At 35.0% G+C, this 24,124-nt stretch overlaps 1 protein-coding gene across 3 annotated transcripts in view; it reads right to left on the bottom strand.

The window, feature by feature from the left end:
- LOC136031944 (fibroblast growth factor receptor substrate 2-like) overlaps nucleotides 1-24,124 on the bottom strand; it is a 50,127-nt gene that overhangs the window by 4,478 nt on the left and 21,525 nt on the right. For all 3 annotated transcript variants that reach the window (XM_065711946.1, XM_065711947.1, XM_065711948.1), the window contains exons 2-3: nucleotides 16,683-16,758; nucleotides 1,478-1,717 (exon numbers count right to left, since the gene is read on the bottom strand). In XM_065711946.1, coding sequence (XP_065568018.1) covers nucleotides 1,478-1,717; nucleotides 16,683-16,758 — 316 coding nt within the window. The remainder of the gene's footprint in view (nucleotides 1-1,477; nucleotides 1,718-16,682; nucleotides 16,759-24,124) is intronic.

Here is a 24,124-nt window from a genome sequence, read left to right as displayed (position 1 = left end):
CATTTAGAAAAAGTTGTATTCCCTGGAGCCAACTTTTAATGCCTCTGGCTTTCTAATGCTACGTTAAGTAAACCACCAAGTACGATAATTTCATGATATTATATTGAAGAGTTCTTAGGAGAAGGGAAAACAAATACTAAGTTTCATTTCCTGTCAGTTTCATTGGGAAACAATAGGGAAAAATCTTGAGTACCTCTGTTCTATGTTTCTCTAAGAATTAACTCATTAAACAAAAGACTCTTTGAATTGACTTAGACCTTCTGAGTAGGAAAAAATATCAATTTAGAATTCAGCAAGTTTTAATTATATACAGAGGCTAGTGGAAAATTTTTTGAGAAAAAAAATTAAGCTGGCTAAATTTCTGATTTAAACGGAGCTTTATTTTAATCCTTTATTCATTTATTTTTTTTTATATCAAATTCGTTATTTTTACAGTTAAAGGAAACATTTCAATAACCAAGATATTTATAAACTCTGCCAGTTTTTGGTGATTTTCCTGTTCCTGAGATTCCATTATGCTCAGGCTTGAGAAGAAAAACTTAAATCGATTATCACTAAAGTCGTTGCCTCTCTGCTCTCAATTAAACGGAATTAAAAATGTTGAAAACCGAGTAAGATACTGCGTTAAAATTTTTCGATTGAAAGAAAAATCCATTGTCTTTCTTACTAAAAAAGTGGCCTACGCTTTTTCAGTATTTTTATTTAGATTTAATTGTAAATGGAAAGGCTTGCGTTCTAAGGAATTATTTAAGCTGTCCTCTCCTATTGATTGAAAACCTAATATCTTTCGAAAGCGATTGCGAAATTAAAGCTAACTTTGGGTGTTTTCATTCACGTTGGATAACCAAAGCTTGAGTTTGAAAAACTCCATTATCAGCAACGTGGGGTCTTATGTAAGGCAGATGACAAAAAATAGGTCTGTTATTTGAGAATCTATTTGAATAGATTGCTGCGCTTTAAATTCTTACATTCTGTATAATCCTTGAGCGCAGGGGTTATCAAACTTATAAAATTTTCTACTGTGTAAATTGAAACCAAAAATTTACATACTATCGTAATAGCATGTCACCATTCGAAATCAATCAAAGGCTTAGTTTTTATTCATATTGAACATTCGTTTATCTTTTTTTTTCTTTTTTTTAGAATTGCGCCACTATAAATATTGTATTGTACCACCAGTTGTATTTGTATCGTAGTTTGAAAACCCCGGGGCTATAGCGTAAAAATATTATGATAAGTGTTATGCTGTTGTGCAAAGTTGAACAAATCTTTAACATCATAAGTGACCCAAATTTTCTCTTGATGCAAAGACACGACCTGTATTTGAATTTCAAGCTATGGTCATGAAATTCAAAAAGTCGCTTTAGAAAGATTTTCATTTTGAATTTGAATTCGATGTTTTTTAATATCAAAATTTAGCTATTCGTCATTTTCCATAAAATGTATGTGTACAGGCTTAGATGTAATATACTATTACCTGAACATTATAGAATAAATGTTCTGCCCTAACACAATGAAAGGCATAAATTCCCGGTCCAGTAGGACACCTCCTTCCAGATTCAAAACTGAATAATTGAGCATCGTAACCGTATCTTCGAAGGCATTTTAGAGGCCACCGAATAGGGCCTTTATTTCTCTGGAAAAGTATAAGCTCATTATCTGTCACTTCCAGCTTCCCAGAGTAGAGACGACGTCCTGCGTCATCCACATTCATTACCTGTAAAGAAAATTCAGTAAATGAAGCGTCGCTTGGATAAAATGAGTAAGAAAAATACACTTGCAGAGAAGTAATCTTTGCCACTAATGACTTTCCTCGTCAAAGGACAGCAAATTAGACGGTAGTAACTTAAAGAGCGTCAAGATACTAAATACAAGTTTTGCATGAGACTGAAGAAACGGAAAAACGAGTTACGCCTGAGAGCTACTTTTCTTTTTAGGTTTTCTTTCATACTGCTAAGATACAGTAAAATATGTATTTGGGATCAGAGGGTTTAAACAAAGGAAAAAAATGTTAAGCCTTATTTCACAGGAGGTATGAATCACACAGACTCTTAAGAGGAACTTAAATGGTTCCAACACCCGCAACTTTCTTCAACTTTTAAGACAATATCAAAGCGGAAATATTTTGCGCCTTTCTCTACAGTCAACTGTTTCCATGAGGATGTAAAATCTTGATTTGAAATTATACTATAAATAGCAATTGATACCCATATTTAAATTTCATTGATAAGAAAAGTAAATTTTGCAAGATTCATCCCATCGGAAGACCAAGTGCAAAATAAATCTAATGTTTTACAATATTGGAAAAATACAGCACCTCTTGAACAAAAGAGAAATTCCCAACCTTTTCCCCTGCCTCTTTCCCGATGAAAACTTTGTGTTTTCGGAGAGGGGTAAGAAAAATTCTGCTGTTGTCCACGCTAAATTGTCAGTACTACTTGCGTTAAAAGTTTGAACTCTTCTAGATCTGTTTGACTTTGCTCGCTGCCTCTTCAATATAATATTGATCAAAGGATAAGTTTCCACAGGTGGAAATTCAATTTTTTGCTTGGGGTGGTGGCACTATTATGCATCACCATCAGATATTTATGAAATTCAATTTTGTTTATTAATAAATCGAGTTTTATCCAACAACAGTACCTCATAGGAATTGATAAATATTCAAAACAACGTGGCCATTTTTCATTCATTCATTTTATTATTACTTTAAGCTCATGTGGGATTAACCTTTCTTTCCTACCTCTTTGGAAGAAACCATCTCGAAACTGTCGGCTAAGTTTGCTCTGGAGAAATTATCGATCGTTGGATTCCAGGAAATGCATCCAACTAACCAGGGAACCAAGTCTAAGCCTCCTTGAAAAAATGCTTTAATTGTAAGTATTTCTTAAGAATGTTGAACGCATTATTTTTTTTCAACATGGAATCAATGTCTATATTCATTAAAAGAGTATTGAAAAGAAAATTTGTGCATTCAATTTTTAAAGTTCAGGATACTCAAAAGCATATTGGGAGACAAAATTGACTAGAGAGAAAGTCCTTCCGGAACTTCTCGGTGACCCCTAAGAAAATCCTAACAAAGGCAATCTAAATTGCCTAGAAATGGATATATCTAAGTTATAACCAAACTTTTCTTAGTTATCTAGTATTTAGTAGGACTCCTGGGAATACGTGTAGTGTAACGACTACACAAGGCGGTGACGGCACTTTCCTGTTCTCAAGAGTAACCCATCAAACTTCTTTTTTAAAGCAGTCTCGCTCAAACATTTCTGCGTCTGTATTTGCAACCGAAATGAACTTTTTTAAGATAAAATCTAACGTAGCTCTTCTTACCCAACTGACTCTAAACTTGTAGCCAACATAAAATGGAATGAGAATTCACTACCTTTGGATATGAAACCTAGGCATCTATGTAGCAGGGTGGGGGTTCGAATCCATGTCCTCATAGAAATCTGTTAATACGATGATTTTTGATATAACTCTCCTAGTTTTGTTTTGCTTGCTTAAAATTATATTGCACGTCCTTGCTTGAATTCCAATTATGAAAAATATGGAAGGGAAGTAACTTCTTGGGAGAATAAACAAAAAACCATGAAAGTAAAGAGCGACATTAAAATTCAAAATGGACAGAAATTATTTCGTACATGAGGAGACTGCCCCCTCCTAAATACACCACTCTTTACGCTGAAGCTTGATAGTGCTTTACTAAATGTATTTGTGAGTGCAGCAAACATTGTTAATGGCTAATTACAATTGATTTACTTTCTAATTGCCCTATAAAGCCTTTGAACTGGAAACTTTAATATTTAAATCAAATGTAATCAGTAAGTTTTTTTCATTCTTGAGGCGGTGTATAATACATTTATTTGGTTCCAATGCCCTTGTTTTTGGCGCACGATTTTAAAGTATTAAAACGTATTTAAAAGTATTAAAAGAATAGGGCAAAAAGTAAAGTTTAAAGCGGAGAGATGAGGAGGAGCAGCGGAATAAAACCTGACATATGGAATAATTTCTGTTCGTTTTAATAAGTAACGTCGCTCTTAACTTTTATTTTAATAAAATTTTTCTTTTTAATTTCGATTTGTTTTGAACACCATACTCAAGGTCACCCTAAATATGACGAGGGCTACCATCACCTCAAACGTCCCTCTTTACACCAAAGTTTAACTTTTGCAGAAGATTGCTTCAAAAAAAAACAACTCATTAAGTATATTTGCTTCTTATAATATTCCCCATAGGAGAATCCATTGGACAACAACCTAGAGCATTGTCTGAAAATATACAATACTGTGTATTTGCTAGTTTACCTGGATAAACGGTCTGTAAGGAAGGTTGATTTTGTGTTATAAACGCTGTTTATGTTCAAGGGCAAACGATTTATTGCATGCAACTAAGGTCTCTGAAACTGGAAGGATTTATAGATAACCTTTCAATAATTCTCACAATTGTAGCTTAATGTCATGCACGTACCAAAATGCTAAAGTATATTACTTCACTGTTGCGTCATTTCTTTTGTTATTTTAAAAAGGCATTATTTATTTAAATGTCCATTTGAATGAGCGCTCTTTCAATAATATACGGTTATTGTCTGGATATAATCACCCCTGGGAAAAAGCAGACATGCATGAGTTATCATCTTTTTCTTGAACGATAAGAAATTTCATACTTTGTAGATAATGACTTTAGGGTTATCACAAATGGTGAATTTCATTGTATAATTTTCGTCTAGATGGTGCCCCTTTTTGGAAGAGTTTAATGTCTTTGTCTAAAACTATGCAAAATATTATTTGTTTACAGCTGTTGACGGAGAACTTCAATATCAATGAATTTTGCATATATAAAATCAGCGTAAGTAATAGATTTTTTTGTTACATATTTTTCAATCAAAACTATCTTTTTAGACTCTCGGTTTCTCGTTAAGTCTCGTTTTTTACTTCCAGTGTGTTACTGTGAACTCATTGATCCAAGAAGCTCTTAAATATAAGGCAGACGACCACTGCCTCCTCCATACCCCGATTTTTACGTTCAAGTGCACCCTTTCAAATATTTCTTTGGAGATGGCGGATCTGAAATGTCAAAACCATTCTCCTGATTTTCAAGTTGGCTCTTCAAACAAATGTTTTGTCAAACAAACGGGACGTATCTCATACACGCAGGCAGGAAATCATGGGGCTAAACCAACACTCCCCTTCCCCTTTTGGTTAATAAAAACACACTAAAAACATATAGATAAGCGGGGTAATGAGAAATATTCCTAATAAAATCGTTAAGAAAAGAACGATACTGGTGGTACTTGTCCTCTGTGAAATTTTCTGGCCACACCCATATATATATATATATATATATATATATATATATATATATATATATATATATATATGTACTGGTGCTATTTGTGATAAGTTCAAATTCGGCAACCATGCTGCGAAAGAAATTTATTCATGTTTTGAAATTTATTCATATTTTATTCATTCTGTCTTTTGATATAGTTCAGTTGTGGTAGTAGTAGTAGCAATAGTATTAAAGGTAGTAATAGTGGTCACAGTCGCAGTTGCAATTGGAGTAACAGCAGCAGTAGTAGCTGCAAGCATTTGCAGTCGAAAATAGTCACAGTCGCAACTAGTCACAATCGCAGATGCAAGTAGTCGCAGACGTAGTCATAAGTAGTCGCACTTGCAAGTGGTCTTAATTGAAAGTATTTGCAGTCACTAATAGTCGTAAAGTTGTAATTAGCTGCAGTCACAGTCGCAGGATCAAGTAGCCACTGGCATTCGTAATTGGCCTTCGCAAGTATTCACAGTTGCAGCTGCTAGCAGTCGCAAGTATTCGTGGTTGCAGGCGCGAATAGTCGCAATCACAGATGCAACTATTCGCGGACGCAGTGACAAGTAGTTGCAGACGCAAGAAGTTGCAGAAGCAGACAGAAGTAGTCGCAGTGGCAATTAGTCACGTTCGCTGTAAAAAGTAGCCAAGGTTGCAGTTGTAAGTAGTTGTAATCGCAAGTAGCTGCAGCCGCAGGCGGTCGTAGTTGCAGTGTCAAGATGTCGCTGCCAAGGTCACAACTAGTCACAGTCGTGAGTAGTTACAGTCTCAAGTAGTCGCAGTCGTAAGTAGTGACAGTCGCAAGCAGTATTAATTGCAACAGCAATTAGTCGTAGTAGCAGTCGTAAGCAGTTTCAGACGCAAGCAGTTGCGGTTACAGGCGCAACCAGTCGAAACTGTGGTTGCAAGTAGTACCAGCCACGAGTATCGTAGTTTCAATTGAAAATAGTGGGTCGTCGCAAGATGTTGCAGTCACTGTCGCAGTCGCAAGTGTTCGATGTCGCAAGTAGTTATGATCGCGAGTCTTTGCAGTTACAATTCACATGTATTCGCAGTCTCAAGTAGTCGCCCTCGCTAGAAGTCGCAAGTAGTCTCAGTCGCAAATAGTTGCGTTCGCAAATAGTCGTAGCATTAGTAGTAATAGAAGTCTTGAAACTTTCGAGTTAATACACTTAGTTGTTTCTAAGATATTACAGATACCTTTTTGATAACCGGAATGCAAATATTGGCTTTTGATTTCTTTCAACATCCCCATCAATATTCCCTGAAGTCTCACTTTACTATCTTTAGCCTTGTGGGAGACCTGGGATCAAACATACTGCCTTTTCCCAATAATAAATCCTATATCTAAACGATGGACGACTTGCCTAACTTACAAACCTTGACTCAGGGACCTTAGGGGTCATATTCTCAAATCATCCTAATCCCTCTGGAAATTTCTACGACCATCCTTCTATATGAAGAGAGTCTGGGAAACAAACGAAATAATTCATCGAAGATGCATGGATCTTTACTACAGGCAACGCTAGAGCGGTGCTTCTGACTTGTATTCTAAGCGACGATCATTCAAGGATTATTAAGCCAGTCTAGAAGAAGTTGCAGAAAAGCAACATTTACTCTGCATTAGTTAAAGACAAATAAGCCCATTAGCATCCTCAAAATTAGTGGCGTAACGCTGTACTGAAGTAATGGGAAAAATTGACCTTAAAGTAAGAAGGACATGGAAATACTAAATGGAATTGACAAACCTCACAGGAAAGAGTATTTTTGGGGCGCTACCGCGCTGCGGAACACAGTTATACACATATTGATCTGAAGAACTTCTCGAGGAAAATTTGAAAAATTTCATGCCAATAAAGTAACTTTGTTTAGTTCCATTTTAAGTTCAGAGGGAAATTCCCCCCCTTTCATGCTGAGTCGGTGGACCTACTGTAGAAAATCTAAAAATTCAGTCCTTTCATGTTTGTTCAAAGTTTGGAGTTCATGTCTGTTGATAAATCGATAAACCAACAGAAAATTTAGCTATCCATTAATATTTGTGTCTTTTTTGGGCTTTATTCAGAAAAAAATATTTGAGCAATGCTTTGGAAAATTTCGTTTTCTAAAAAAGGAAAAATGATCAGAATCTTTCTTTATTCAACTCTATTTGTTATATATTTTGTATATATATACATATATATATATATATATATATATATATATATATATATATATATATATATATATATATATATATATATATATATATATATATATATATATATATATATATATAAATATATATATATTATTCAGAAAAAAATATTTGAGCAATGCTTTGGAAAATTTCGTTTTCTAAAAAAGGAAAAATGATCAGAATCTTTCTTTTTTCAACTCCATTTGTATATATATATATATATATATATATATATATATATATATATATATATATATATATATATATATATATATATATATGGTATATATATATATATATATATATATATATATATATATATATATATATATATATATATATATATATATATATATATATATATATATATATATATATATATATATATATATATATATATATATATATATATATATATATATATATATATATATAGTTCCATTTGTATAACGATTGCGAGCAGAGTTCACGTCCGTTCTTGAATCGATTAAATAAAAAAAATAAGTCCTTTTTATACTGGAAGTAAGGAGCGACGTTAAAACTTAAAACGAACAGAAATTGCTCCGTATATGAAAGGGGCTGTTCTCTCCTCAATGCCCCGCTCTTTACTCTAAAGTTCGACTCTTTTTCTGAAATCTACTTTTTAAAACAGTAAAAAACTCTAGCGTAAAGAGCACACCAACTAGTGTGATTCTATGACTTTTAGGGGGTGTTTTCCCCTATTTTCCAAAATAAGGCAGATTTTCTCAGGCTCGTAACTTTTGATAGGTAAGACTATATTTGATGAAACTTACATATTGAAAATCATCACAAAAATCCAGTTCTTTTAATGTATCTCTTAGTATCAAAATTCCATTTTTTGGAGTTTCGTTTACCATTGAGCCGGTCGCTCCTTACTACAGTTCGTTACCACGAACTGTTTGATAAACCAACTGCAAATTTTACTCTCCATTAATATTCATGTCTTTTTTGTGCTTTATTCAGACGAAAATTATTTGGGGAATCCTTTGGAAAATTTCGTTTTCTTAGAAAAAAGAATCATGGTAACGAACTGCAGTAAAGAGCGACCCGGCTCAATAGTAATCGAAACTCTAAAAAATGGAATTTTGATACCAATAGTTACATCAAAAGAATCGCAATTTAATGCTGATTTTAAATATATAAGTTTCATCACGTTTAGTCTTACCCATCAAAAGTTACGAGCCTGAGAAAATTTTCTTCATTTTAGAAAATAGGGGGAAACACCCCCTAAAAGTCATAAATTCTTAACGAAAATCACACCATCAGATTCATCATATCAGAAATCCTTATTGTCGAAGTTTCAAGCTCCTATCTACAAAAATGTGGAATTTCGCATTTTTGGCCAGAAGACAGATCACGGATGCGTGTTTATTTGCTTTTTTGTTTGTTTTTTTTTTTAAATAATGAAAAATTAAAAAATAAATATGAAAAGTTTTTTCAACTGAAAGTAAGGAGCAGCATTAAAACTTAAAACGAACAAAAATTATTATGCATATGAGGGGTTTACTTCCTTGTTATACCTCATTCTTTACGCTGAAGTATTTTTAGTAATTTCAACTATTTATTCTATGGCCTTTGTGATTCAGAGGTCATTCTTAAGGAATTGGGACAAAATTTAAGCTTTAGTGTAAAGAGTGAGGTATCGACGAGGGTTGAACCCCCTCATATACGCAATAAAAACATACGAATATAGAAGTTCGTTACGTTAGTTAATTCGTAAGTTACGTATATTTTTTACCAATGAAAATGTTTGTAAAAAATTAAAAGTTCTAGTTGCCTTCTTAAGTAATCAAAGAATTGAAGGGCAACTAGGCCTCCTCCCTCGCTCCTTTTTTCTCAAAATATTCCAATTAATTGCAATTGATGTTGGTGTATTAATTGAAACATGTGAGCATGTTGGTGTAAAACAAATGGAAAAGAAACAGCACTCAACCAAGCTTCAACCCATCTTTTTTAATCCTTCATTGAATGCTCTCCGACACCAAAAAACTTTGAAAATATCTTGCAACTATTTATTTGCTCGTTATCTAATAGACTAGTCGCGCTGGCGTTCATTAAGGCCTATCATAATGATTTTTTTACTAATAAGAAGATGGAATTACAGCTAATTTCAGGAATCAGTAGAAACAAAACCCGTTCACGACAGAGATATAGCTTGCACCCAGAACTAGATCGAGCCAAATCGATTTGAGCTTAATGAAGGCAAAAAATTTTATAGATGTTTCTGTTTGTCTAATACCCAAACCTTATCCAGATAGACAAAAGACTGCAAGTAATGCGGAAAGAAGAACAGCAGCCCAAGTTTGAACTTAACTATAGGGTTCTGAATTTGATTCCGGTGATGAAAGTGTTTCCACAATAATCCAAGAAGAAGAAGGTAAAGGGGTATAAAAAAGAAGTGAAATATTAGAAGGAGCTGTTTGGGCTCGTCAGAGTTCAAGAACATTCGAACGACAAGAAAAACAAGGGCTAAATCTCTTAAATACCTCGGGGATTTTAATTCTTCGTCTGGAGCAGCTGAAACCAAGTTCATCACCTTTCTGATCACTTTACCACATGAATGCTCAACTTCCAAAGATATTTAGATTCTTTTTGAATCATACAGTCAGTTTAGATTTTGGAGTTGAAATTTTTCAAACGAGACATGTCAACAGTAAGGAGTAAACATAGGAATTTTTGAAGTGTTCTATGCTTGGGGAATCAAGGCTGAGAACTTGATACACTAAAATAAAGGTTCCAAAAAAACTTGATCTCTTGTCATCTTATCTGCAACAGAAGTACAATGCTATCAAGCGACAAGTCTAAGATAAGTAACGTAAACAGTTTAAAATAAACAATAATCTATATGTATTGTCTTCAAGCTTCAGAGTCAGAAATGGAGCGTGGGTGGGCATTAGTCCATAAAAACACACATAGTCTATAAAAAGAACTGTTTGCCTAGACATTACTGAGTGGTTTGAGGCCCCATTCATTTATTTGCGGTATTATATTGCTGTAGTCCATTTAAAAAGGGAATGTTGGTGGATCTGTCTGTATGGGTGAGGGAAAACAGCCTCAAAAGTGCATTACTCCAAACATGAACAAACGTGCGTCTCCAAACTTTTTGTTACCAGTGTACATTCATATTCAAACTGGAAAGAAAAAAGCAGCCTCGACCCTCTTGAGTGGGGACTCTGTTGCAAGGATGCCGCCTTGGTCCCTTCGATGAGTCATGTGCTGCTTGCTGCATTGCAACTTTTAGCTCAAGCTGAATCTCTGGGACTCGGATAGTTGTTCTTGTAAGTAGTCCAGTTATTATTGTTCTATACATCTTGCAGGACTTCAAAACAAATCTTTTTTTTCCATGATAGTATTCATCTATCTATAGATGAATGCAGTTTAATATATCAGCGTGAATTCTGGCATATATGCAGGGACTGCAATCCCACTCAGGCTCTCGTAATTGTCATATTTTATTGCGTGATTTGTCGTTTTACGTAAATGTTGGTTGTATGTTGTTTTGACGAATTTTTCAATACCCTAAATAAATGCCTAATTTACATAAGCTAAAATTCCAGCTGTGTAGGTTTTGTTTTTTTAGTCTCTTATTTACCCTTTAATATTTTCTACGCTTTAGAAGACCATAGGATGGATATTTTATTGGCTAGAGTTGAACACTATTTTCCAGATGTCTCCTCCCAGTTCGCACGTAGAGGAAGATTCTGCCCCCCTCCCCCACGTAATCCTTAATTTTCGTGAATTTCTGGGTACCTGTTACTGAAATTATCAAATGAGTTATTTCTTCATTGCGTCCCTCCTCCAAAAAAAATCTTGCGCTATTTCCTGGTCTATCCTTGTTCCTACACTATTTAACCTGAATGTCAATTATATCCCTATTACCAGGGCTTCCACTTCAAAGGGAGATTACCCTATTTTAGGGGAAAATCACTTCTTTTAGGGACACTTATTTTGAGTCTAGGGATTCAGGGAAATCTGGGGTAAAGTAAGGGTTTTTAGGGATCTTCAAGGAAAATTCGAATTTTTCAAACAAAGGCTGACAAATTCTTATAGATTGCAGATTATGCTCAGTCTTCTTGAAAATACTTATGCCGCAACACTGGCTTATATTGCAAAGATCAGCGCGAAATTTAAAAAAAAAGCTAAAGCGTGGAATGGCATTCATTAGGAAGGGACGACTTTAATCCCTTGGATTTTAATTCATTAGGTATTTAGTAATTTAGTTTAGGTAGCCTAGTATTTAGTTTATTTTTAATCAATGCCTTTGATTGGGTGTAAACTGCCCAACATAAAGAGTATTGGTTAGGCAGCAATTGTAGAATAGGAGCATGTGACCTATGCACTTAGCATTAGGGATTCTTTCAATCTGCTGGTGACCTCTTTTTCCCGTGGTCATCTATCTGCAAATCCACAGGGGACTATCCAAATAAAGCACCAGCTGCCTTAGCCGGGAGCCTGGGCAGCACCAACTGCCCAAGGAGGTGACCTTAGGTCGATGGGTGAAAGGTCAGAAACTACAATTTTTCAATTCTAAAATTGTCTTTCAGTTTTATACATTCCCTTCTATGATTGTACAGTCCAGTTAAAGCACATCTGACCTCTTTAGGAGTAAAAAAGAAAAATCAATTCTGCTACTTAAAAAATGAATATTTTAATTGATTTTGTGACTACATCAATTTTAAACAGGTCAGAAGGGCTTAAATTTAATTATGAAGTAAGAAAATATGATTTAAACCATGAAAGAACAGTTTTTGACTTGATAATTGGCAGGCGTTGATGTTTCATCCTGACACAAAATGGCACTCTCCATTGCTTAGCTAAAAAAAAAAAAAACAAGGCTCCAGCTACAATCTGATCATAGAAGAAAGTATACAAGACATTTACGGAAGTTGAAAGACTTATTTCTACCAAGTACGGTCCTGAAAGACACTGACCTAAGGTCACCTTATACAACATGCGCAGACTGTGGCTTCTGTGTCAAAATTTAGGGACAGATGCTGGTGTTGGTGCAAACTGCGGCATTTTTGCAGAGAAGTTGTTTTGTGTTGTTTTTTTCATTGTCACTTCTTTTGTGTTGTTTTTGCTTGGGTTGGTCCCTCCTCGGTTAGAAGACATCAAAACAAAGCTCTTCTAGTGAAGAAGTGGGTCACAAATTTCTTTTTCCATTTAAAGTGGTGTTCCAAATCTGAAGATACTTTACTTTGATACTTACTTTATTAATAAAGACAATTTAACTCTTTACTATTTACATCTACTGCACTAATGGAAAAACTGTTTTGCCTTGGACTGCAGCGATGTAAAAGTAGCAAATTAAAGTATTTTGTTAAGCTAGGTTTACAGAGAAACTTCTTTTGTGTTGTTTTTGCTTGGGTTGGTCCCTCCTAGGTTAGAAGACATCAAAACAAAGCTCTTCTAGTGAAGAAGTGGGTCACAAATTTCTTTTTCCATTTAAAGTGGTGTTCCAAATCTGAAGATACTTTACTTTGATACTTACTTTATTAATAAAGACAATTTAACTCTTTACTATTTACATCTACTGCACTAATGGAAAAACTGTTTTGCCTTGGACTGCAGCGATGTAAAAGTAGCAAATTAAAGTATTTTGTTAAGCTAGGTTTACAGAGAAACTTCTTTTGTGTTGTTTTTGCTTGGGTTGGTCCCTCCTAGGTTAGAAGACATCAAAATAAAGCTCTTCTAGTGAAGAAGTGGGTCACAAATTTCTTTTTCCATTTAAAGTGGTGCTCCAAATCTGAAGATACTTTACTTTGATACTTACTTTATTAATAAAGAAAATTTAACTCTTTACTATTTACATCTACTGCACTAATGGAAAAACTGTTTTGCCTTGGACTGCAGCGATGTAAAAGTAGCAAATTAAAGTATTTTGTTAAGCTAGGTTTACAGAGAAACTTCTTTTGTGTTGTTTTTGCTTGGGTTGGTCCCTCCTAGGTTAGAAGACATCAAAACAAAGCTCTTCTAGTGAAGAAGTGGGTCACAAATTTCTTTTTCCATTTAAAGTGGTGTTCCAAATCTGAAGATACTTTACTTTGATACTTACTTTATTAATAAAGACAATTTAACTCTTTACTATTTACATCTACTGCACTAATGGAAAAACCTACGTTTTTGCTGGCGTGCAGTAGTAAAGGTTAACCATTTTCTAAACCAACCAACAAACAACATAATAAATAATTAATTATCATTTATCAAGCTGGGTATACTTCGTTTTGATTTTTGCAAACTAGTGCAATGCAACCATTGCAAATTTTCGGTCCATCCGTACTACATACTGCAAACTTAAATTATACATGAGGTAATTTAAGTTAATTGAGGATATGCACCTTAATGCCCATGAGCATAGTTTAGCATGATCTAGTTATTGTGTACCCTTGTACAAGTAATTATAGAAATGGACTAGTTTTGATCACTAATAAAACACTTTTTCTAGAGATCATTGACATGCAAAGTTCGTCTGAAAGCCAGTGTACTGACTCAGAGGAAGATAATCTTCAAATTGCATCTAGTCCCGAAAGACGACTGGATGACGAAGATGATGATGTTCCTGAAGTTCACCTCCAGGTGACTCCTCCAAAAAAAAAGCAGGGTTCAGGGCAGAATTCCTAAAAGAAAACATACGAGCAAAAGTTTGTTGACAAGTGGCTTCAGTTACCAATGTGTAAAAATTGGATAGAGAAAAGAGTGTCAAACAAGTCAAAGAAAAAGACTTATGTACCATACTGTAAGTTCTGTTTCAAGTATGTGTATTGTGGGAAATCAGAGTTGACGAAGCATGCCCTGACCAAGCAGCATATAAAAGCAAGCAGTGAAATCGAGACGAAGTCTGGCAGCATTGAAAAACTTCCGACTGTAGGCAGTCATTCCAAAGAAATTGAACAGCGCATCTGCATATTTTTGGCAGAACATAATCTGCCATTACGTCTTCCAGACAGATTGATTCCTTTCCTCAGAAAATTATTTCCCAAAGACCAGGCCCTGGCAGGGGTCACATTGGGTAAACAGAAAGCTACAAATATTTTGTGACAGAATTTTTCGTTGGTGCTACAGAACCAGTTAGTCGAGTTGCTCAAAACCACTTTTTTCTCTGTGATAATTGACGAAACCACTGATCGTACTATTAATAAACAGCTAGCTATCATGGTTGTATTTTTTAGCGAGAAAAGTCTAAAACTTCATGTCGAAGTATTGGATATGGTTAAGTGTAGTGATGGATTGGCTGAGGGCCTGACTAACCGCATCAAGCAAGTCATTGAAGAAAACTCGATTCCCTGGCAAAATATTGTTGGATTTTGTGCAGATACAACTAACGTCATGTTTGGAGCCAACAGATCTGCTTCAACCCTTATGAAAGCCATGGTGCCACACATCTTGAATGTGAAATGCTCGTGCCATCTTATTCACTTATGCTCGTCATATGCATGCTTGTCACTTCCCAAGATACTCGAAGACTTGGCGCGAAATATCTATGCCCACTTTTCCAGAAGCGCTTCCAGGCGAGAGAAGTTCGCCGAATTTCAGGAGTTCTTCCGATGCGAAGCACACCGAATTTTTTGCTCCGGGACAGACCCGTTGGTTATCCCTTCAGGCCTGTGTGAAGAGGCTTATTGAGCAACGGGTTGCACTTATTCAGTATTTCGTAGAAACCACGTTTGAAGACCCAACTGCAACAAATGACCTTATCTTGTCGACATTACAAAGCAAGTTGACAAAGCCATACCTTGAATTCATGGACTACTCTCTTGGCCTCTCCAACGAATTCAATACAGTTTTTCAATCCGAACTCCCACTTCTTCACTCCCTGAAGCTTAGTGTCAGCAAACTTGTGAGTTGTGTTGCGTCTAAATTCATGAAATTGGACTATATTCGCAATGTTGGTTCGTTTACTGAACTGGATCCTTACCTTTCAAGTGAGTACCTGCCTTTAAACCAGACATATGTGGGAATAGCTGCAACCGATTCAATGCAAGAACTCGAGGATGCTCAAGAGCCAAGTGATAACATTGATCTCTTTTACCAGTCGTGTCGAAACTACTATATAGTCCTGATCAAGCAGATCAAAGACCGGTTCAAGTTTGAAGACGAAATTTATGACATTTTGGCTTTAGTTGAACCAAGGAATGCAAGAAATTTGAACCCAAGATCTCTAAGGCCACTATTTGTGAGATTTCCTGTTCTAACAGAAAAGTGTTCCCTCCAGAAAACGGACGTAGAATGGAGGTCACAGGCAATGACTGATGTCACTGAGCTTCATTTGGAAGATGCCCAAGTTGAAGACCTGTCAGTTGAACAATACTGGAAGAAAATACTTGGTCTGAAGACTCGCAGTGGCGAAATCAAGTACCCGGAACTGCGGAAGTGCATTTCGCTGATATTCTCGTTACCTTTTAGCAACGTTCCAGCTGAACGTTTGTTCAGCCTCATGAAATTGATCAAAACAGACATGAGAAATAGTCTCGAAAATGTCACCCTAGTCTCACTGATCCGAGTCAATTACTGGTTGAAAAACGAAAATAAAACTTCATCAACTGTCAGTATACCGAAAGCTGTCGCTGGCTTCAAGACGAAGGCAAACCCTACGTACGATGAAGTGCTGGAGATGACACTTGTTTGAACTTTTTTATGTATTCTCGTTAGTGTAAAGATGTTATCATTATCTGAAGTAAAACGATCTCAGTTTGAACTTTTGTATGTATTCTCGTTAGTGTAAAAGATGTTATAACTTATCATTATCTGAAGTTAAAAGATCTCATATAAATTCTGTGGAAATCTAGGGCAAAATATCCCTTTTTTCTAGGGAGTAATCAGACCTAAACACGAGGACTTCTAGGGAAAATTAGTATGAAAATAGGGAAAATTGAAATCGAAAAGTGGAAGCACTGCCTATTACTGATGCTGGTGGACTGTTTTGACCTTTATTTTCGTTTTCAGCTATCGCTTTCTACTAGTGTTTATTTTAGGTTTTGCAATTTTGTACCAACCGTTATCAGATATCCCTCCTATAATTTGTTTAGCTCTCACTGCCAATCGTAATTAACTAAACTGTAATACTCAATTTGATTAATGGGATCAAGAACAAATTGGAGTCTAAGGATAGTTTCGAAACTAAATAAAATTTACTAAAATAAATTATGAAGATTGAAAAAAACCTTACTTCATATATATTGGCCAGTCTATCATTTTTGTCCGTGTGCATCTTACTGGCTAGACAGCCCATGTCGCAACATTTGCTGCAAAAAAAACAATATTCTTTACATAAATGTTTTCAAAATTGAGCAGTTATAAATGGACATTTTTTGGTTACTCTAAATGTAGATATGGTTCCAATTACACTTCTAGTTTCTCATTCTCTCCGTTGGCAAATAAAATCTTAGCTTAAAGAGCTGGAGTGAAAGAGGGGGGCAGCACCCCAATAATTTCTGTTCATAATAAGGTTTTAATGTCACTCTTTCCTTCGATTTGAAAAAAGAACTGGTTTCTTTTAAATTTATTTGTTTTAATATCATACACAAGGTTACCCTAAATATAAAGAGTGCCACTATCCCCGATAACCCACTTTTAAAATTAAAGTCTAGCTTTTGAATACCAATGCTCCAAGAAAAACACTTCTTTAGTTGATTTGCTTTTTGAAATAAAGCACAATTTTCCAGAAAAAACAATCGTCATCGATAATAATTCACGCTTCTTCCTATATTCATCCATACGTGTAGTCTTCCTAATTAAGCAAGATCATAGGTTGGAGATCTGAAATCATTTTTCATGGGAAGTTCAAAATGCGGACCTAAAACGCATTTTTGATGCATTATGTGCTCCCTTACCCATAAAAGGATCTATTGGCCATCACCCTAGTGGATGACGTTTAACTATGTGAGATTCTGTGCCCATAATTTCTATTTTAATCTATAGACGATCGATTATAGCGGTTTATTTTTCATGGACTGCGTGTATGTTTTATTACAACGTTTACTACTGCTCCTGCTAGGGAAGCCAAGGGTATTATGGTAAAACTTTAAGGGAATGTTGAGTTAGGTGTTGAACTAAATCGAAACACAGTATGTTTATTCAGGTTATCAAACGGGTGTCTCAGGAGCAGCTAAGAGTATTAAGTTAAAAAATTTCAGTATATCTTGGGGGGGATGTTTAACTAACAAAAGGTACTATATACTTACTCTTACTAGTGATTCTACTGTTTCTACTAGTACTACTATTAAGGCTAAGCGTAATAAAGAGAAATTTTCAGGAAATGTTTATGGGTATGTTGAATTAAATTGATAAAGGCTGTCAAAAGAGAGCATCAGAGGTATCCCAGGATTGGCTTACTCTGAGAATTGGAATATACTTTCAATAATTGTGAGGTATTTCGCTCTATGCTATTTTGACCCTAAGCTGGCTAAAATTGATGTTTTATGTGGCAAAATACTAAAATTTTGGCATTTGAAAGTAATCGTCGATACTAATTGTTTATTTTGTACGGACTTCGTCAATCTTTAATGAGCCACAGCTCAGCGTTGGGGCTTCTGAAACTGGGAAACTTAATACATGCAAAGTTTTATTAATAATTTTAATTTGTTTAGCTATTTTGAAATTTCTACTCGCTAGGATTTTGGATCTTTGAGCAACTCGTGACAAGTGAGGAGCGACTCGGCCCAAAAGTCATTGAAACTTTAAATAACAGAATTTTGATGACCAAACATTACATTAAAAGAATTGGCTATTTGCTGATTCCTATCATATAAGGCTCATTAAGTTTAATGTTACCCTCCAAAAGCTACGAGCCCGGTAAATTTTTTCTGATTTTCAAATCTTCTTTAAAAGTCAAGCATCCTTTAAAAAACATCCTTTTAACATCCTTTAAAAGTCAAGGAATCTTACTGAAAATCACACCATCCTAAAAAGGGCTTATGCCAGACTTGCGTCTCACTCACTCGGACTATTTGTCTTGGCTTTTTCTACAATTAGCCATGGCTGCAAAAAAGCCGAATTTTGTATTTTTGTATTTTTTATTTGTATTTTTGCTTTGTTTTTTGGTCTTCCCAGGGGTGATCATATTGAACCAATAATCCTAGAACATCAGAAGAGGGCTCATTTGACTGGAAATTGAAAATTCTTGTGCTCTTGATAGGTGACCTAAACTATTGGAGGGTAACTAGCCCCCCATCCACATTCTTTTTTCCGCATAGTCGTTTGATCAAAATTTTGATATAGCCATTTTGTTCAGCATAGTTGAGAGATCCAATAAGTATGCCTTTGGAGACGACTTGATCCCCCAAAGCTCCTGGGGAAAGGACTGCAAGTTATGGAATTCACCCATTGCTTACATATAGTCGTTATTGGGAAGTACACATACATTTTTCAAGGGGGGTTTTCTGCGGGGGTGGTTCTAGACGGGGAGAATTTATTTTTGGGGTGGGGAGTTTTTGGGGGCAAGCTTTCCATGGGAAATTTTGGAGGGGGTACTTCCTAGAATTAATATACGAAATTCATTTTATTTATCTTACTTTCTCTTTGGTGACTTTATTTTATATGTGGAGATCTTCTGGGGAAATTGTCCGGGGAAATTTTTCAGAGATGTTGGAATTCTCTTGGGTATTTGTCTGTGGAGGGAGGGGAGCTAGGAGTTATTCCTTGGCGGAAATTTTCTATGGGGAATTATCACCAGGAGAAATTCTCAGAGGGGAAATTTCCCCGGTAAAAACTTTTCATGGGGGGGACGTTAAGGGACAAATTTTCCACTTACGAGGTTTTTCTGATATGACTTGAAAAAAGATCAGAAATAGACAAAACAAGACCTCTATAGACAAAACCTCTTTTTTTTAAATTAAAGTATGCTAAGAAAAAATTTTCAGCTAGGATGAAAGTGTCCGGTGGTCATTTCCATTGGGGGGGGGGGGGCTGAGGATTTTATGACGGTTGAAGTTTCCATCGAGGAATTTTTTGGAGGAAGGGGAAATTTTCTGTGAAGAGGGAGGTGGATTTCTCGGCATTAATTGAAAAACGATAAATTAAGTAAAAAATAAGTTTTTTCAACTATAAGTAAGGAGTAACGTTAAAAGTTAAAACGAACAGAAATTTCTCCATACATGAAAAGGGCTTCCCTCTCCTCAATGCTCCGCTCTTTATGCTTAATTTTGACATTTTGTTCCAATTCCTTAAGAACAACTCCTGAAACACAAGGACCGTTTAATGAGAATAAGAAGTTTTTTTTTCAAAAATAATAAAAACTTTAGTGTAAAGAGCGGGGCATTGAGGAGGGGGCAGTCTGGGGCAGTCTCTTTTATAAATAGAATAATTTCGGTTCATTTTAAGTTTTAACTTTCCTCCTTATATTCAGTTGAAAAAAAAAGATGTTTTTTTTTTTTTTTATTTAATGGTACACGAAAACGATACTAACACTTTCAACTTCTCTTTGACCGGTCTTTCCCGATATTCTAAGACCGTTGATTCGATACGAACACCCTTAGAAAAAAAACAATAAATACGCATCTGTTATTGTCTTTCTCACATAAAATACAGAATTTCGTATTTTTGAAGGTAGAGCTTTGAAGCCTCTACAAAAGGGTTCGCGGACATCCTGAATTTTATAGTGTAATTTTGATCACTCTCGTTCTGCTTGTAGGGGTGTTTTCTTCGGTTTTTAAAATTTGACAAATCTCTTTCAGGCACATAGCCTGGTTGTTAATTGTAAATTTAATAAGTTATGTAAATTTGGAATCACCATAAAAGCCGATTCTACCAGTGTATATATATTTATCGAAACTTTGTTTTTTAGGGTTCCTGTCATTATTAGCACGCCTTGCTCCTTACTTGTAGTTTATTACAACGAAACATTTGAAATAAAAATAGAAAAGTTGTATTAAGCGACAAATTTTGAGACCAAATAATAATTCTACCCTCAAAGCGTTATCCAAATGTAGGAAAACTCTGGAATAGCCACTCCGTTTAAAATGAGCTAAATTTTTTAGCCTTCCACTTTTGGAGGCCATGCTGCCACGTGATTGCACACTTGTTCCTAAAAGTACAGGATGTCCATTTAAAACGAACCTTTATTACTACATTCCTTTTTATGGGAGATCCTTGTTTGGAGGGTAAGGGAGTACTGAAATTCTCGAAATTATACATTAAGGCCCACGTTTTCAGTGAGATGTTTTTCAGATTAACATGAAAGAGGAAGGGGAATTTTACCTCCGTACTTTCAATCATTTGGACTTGGGGGTAATATCAATTGTCAGTTGGTAACCTCTACCCTCTTACTGGGGGTTCTATTGATGTAGCAGCCATCCTTATATTAAAAAATATGAACGCTATTAGAGTGTGTAAAGAATGTAAGTAGTCTCTTATTCTCAATGCAGTATTATGCAACATTTAAACATGTGGCAGTAACTGAGGATGACAGAACTTCCTTTATGTTTGTAAAATCCCTGAATATGATATTGAAAATTGTCCTATATATGAAGGGGCGATCAACCCCTCTGATATATAAGATAATTTGTGTCTGTTTTTAAGCTTTAACATTGCTCTTTTGTCATTTAAAAAACAACTTATAATAATGTATTCATCAGGTTTTATGCTTTTTCAACATGGTATAATAGCAGAGTACACGAAAAAATGACAAAAACATTATGCAAAACTATGAAAAATTATTACGGAAAAAGTACAGAAAAAAACAAAATTACAACATGCTTAACAAAATGATACACAATATCACTAAAAACTTACGCGTTCAAGATCTTGAAATAGGGAGAGTCGAAATTAACTAATGTTTGATAATTTTCAGCTCACCTCAGCAAGTTTTAAAAACAACACTCGCTCTTAATTTTTGTATAACTTTCTTGTTGCGGTATCAAAGTGGCTGAAAGAGCTAAATTTACAAAGACGATAGTATTGTATCCGTACATATAAATATCCTTCTTTATGAAAAATGGAAGAAAACAAGAGGGAGAGAGAGCGAGAGGGAGAAAGAGAGAGAGAGAGGGAGGGAGGGAAAGAGAGAGAGGGAGAGAGAGAGAGAAAGAGAGAGAGAGACAGAGCTAGAAAGGTGGTTCTAGGGTGTGAGGGCTAAGTGGCTGAAGCCCCACCCCCAGAAGTCTTGTGATAAAAATACTCACTAATTGTAACAGGGAATTTGGTATTATAATAAATTTACTCGTCTATTTTGAATTTTTTTTGGGCAAGATAAGTGTTGAAAAATACACCGATATGCTGCTTTAAACTGTGTTTGACTGTGACTTTAAAAGGTTTCTTGGACAAGCTTTTGTAAAATTAATAAGCCCTCCACCTCAAGAAATAATAATTGACATTCCTGTTTTAATTTATACATGATGTTGGCGCTTTTTACTGCGTCGTAGGCAGAATCCATGGTCGAGGTCCTTCTAGAAGTCCATTGCTCATTTCTCCTTTAAAATCCCCCCCCCCCCTAAAAAGATTCTCACTCTCAAAAGAAATAAATTTTTAGTGATCTTGTTTGTTTTTTCGGTAAATAACTACATTTTTTCCCTCCAACTTCTTTCAAAAAAATTAGACGCGTTTTTACCTGTAAAAGGTAAAACTTGTTACCAATAAAAATCCTGTATATATAATGTTGCTTGATTTTAAATGCAACTTGATTCCCTAAAGTTAGCAGTTATTATTCAAAGCCCTCATGTAAAATAAATACTGGAATAAACCGAAAGAAGTGCAGGGGTAGGTTCTAAAAAGCAGTAAAAACCCAAAATAATTAAATTTTTTAAGATATGAAACATAAAAATGCGTCTTACAAGTCGTCTGAGTTTTCATTGTCTTTTCCTACGGACATGCCCTACGAACATTCAGGATTCATATTAATTTTTACCAAGTTTAAACAAAACCGATTGCTATTATTTTTGTTGTATTCTCATTTAAAATCTTGCGGATTGCCTAACCAACAGACTCCAAAATAGGCTTACAAAACACGAATATATTTTCAGCAGTATTGGGGGGCTTTTATCTGCTGGTAAACTCCTTTCTTCTGAAGATTTGGAATTGTTATAAGGCTTGTTATCGTTATAAGGCTTATTTTAATCCTTGTAAAGTTTGTTTTAATCGTGTTAAATCTTGTTTTGATTGTTATAAGGTTTTTTTTCTTAATCGTTATAAGGCTTGTTTTAATCGTCATGAAGCTTGTTTTAGTTGTTATAAGGCTTTATGGAAGTAGTTTTTACAAAATCAAATTAAAAGCAGAATCGGAACATCGACAATTTCGTATAACAGCTCCCAGACTGGAGTCGGTTCTGACTGGGATTCTATGAAACCCAGTCCACACAATGTAACTTTACTAAATAATAGAAAAGACGCCTTAATCGCTTATGGTAGCAGTTTTGGTACTTGTGTATTATTCAGAACACACTCAATAAGTGAAGTTAAGTTCTTTTGTGTAAAGCTAATGAAATAAACTTTCAAGCTTTTGCGATAAGCTTGAAAGCTTACCGTATTTGGTATTAATAAATAAATAAATAAAACAACCTTCTGCCTCTTCCTTCTGCTTTTACTGCCGCCTGCCACATGTACTCTACTAAGCATGATTGTAAATTATGGCGGGATGTACCTCGATGCCGTTTATTACGGCAAATCCCAAATCTTCCTTTCAAAATCCATGCTCTGACACTATCTTCTATCACTATGCGTAGCAAACAAATATGAGTTTTGCCTTGGTGGCTATGAAACTGGATTTTCTCAGCAAAATTCTTGAGTGTGTTCTGAATTGAATTGAATCAATTGAACAATGAACAAATACCAAATATTTAATTAAAATATACCTGTATCGTAGTTTGTTTCACAAAATAACCTAATTTCACTTATGGAGTGTGTTCAGAATAATACACAAGTACCGCAATTTCTTCCCCTATGTTCTATAAAAAAATCAACTGTGTTTTGCGTTCCCGGTTTCGCCAGCACGGCTTTTTTCTACCTTAGGAAGACTGAAAAAATACTTATGAAATTCAGTGGCAGAGACTTGACTGAGTAGAGCAGCAAATCTAAATATTCACATAGATATTCCATGTGACGCAGGAGAAATGATGGACGTTCTGGAAAAATTGAACAAAGGAAGTAAATTTAATTTGTGAAATGAAATTATTGACTTTTAGGGAGATGAAGCCCCCTCAAAGGTTGTATGTTAAATAGATGTAATTTAAATATTACAAAAATGGTAGTTTGATATATTTAGTTGTCTAGTTTAAATTTTTGGTATGATAAATGTAGAATTATCACCGTAATTAGTGCAACTTCAAGAACTTTTTCTTCCTTTTTACCTCTTGATAGATTTGTACAATATGTAGTAGGCCCTCCCCTTACTCAAGAAATAGTTAAATTTACGATTTTTACTTTTAATTTATTTATGGCATTAACAATTCTTGACTTAGTCATATATGGAATAGAGGGTCCAGACTATTCCTCGAAATCCATTACCTATGTACCCCCTTGATTTTTCCCTTCACCACAGTTGATTAAAGATCACAAATTTGAACTTTCAAAACCAATTGATCATTATCCATCTTACTTACTTTTCAAAAAATAAATACATTTTTATATCCCCAGCTTTTTTCAGCCAAATATGTATTTTTTATATTATATGCTACTTTT

Source organism: Artemia franciscana, chromosome 10 (genome assembly GCF_032884065.1).
Source record: "Artemia franciscana chromosome 10, ASM3288406v1, whole genome shotgun sequence".
In the NCBI taxonomy this organism is placed as follows: Eukaryota; Metazoa; Arthropoda; class Branchiopoda; order Anostraca; family Artemiidae; genus Artemia; species Artemia franciscana.
The sequence above is the reverse complement of the archived record's forward strand: the minus strand, read 5'-3'. Positions and strand labels throughout refer to the sequence as shown.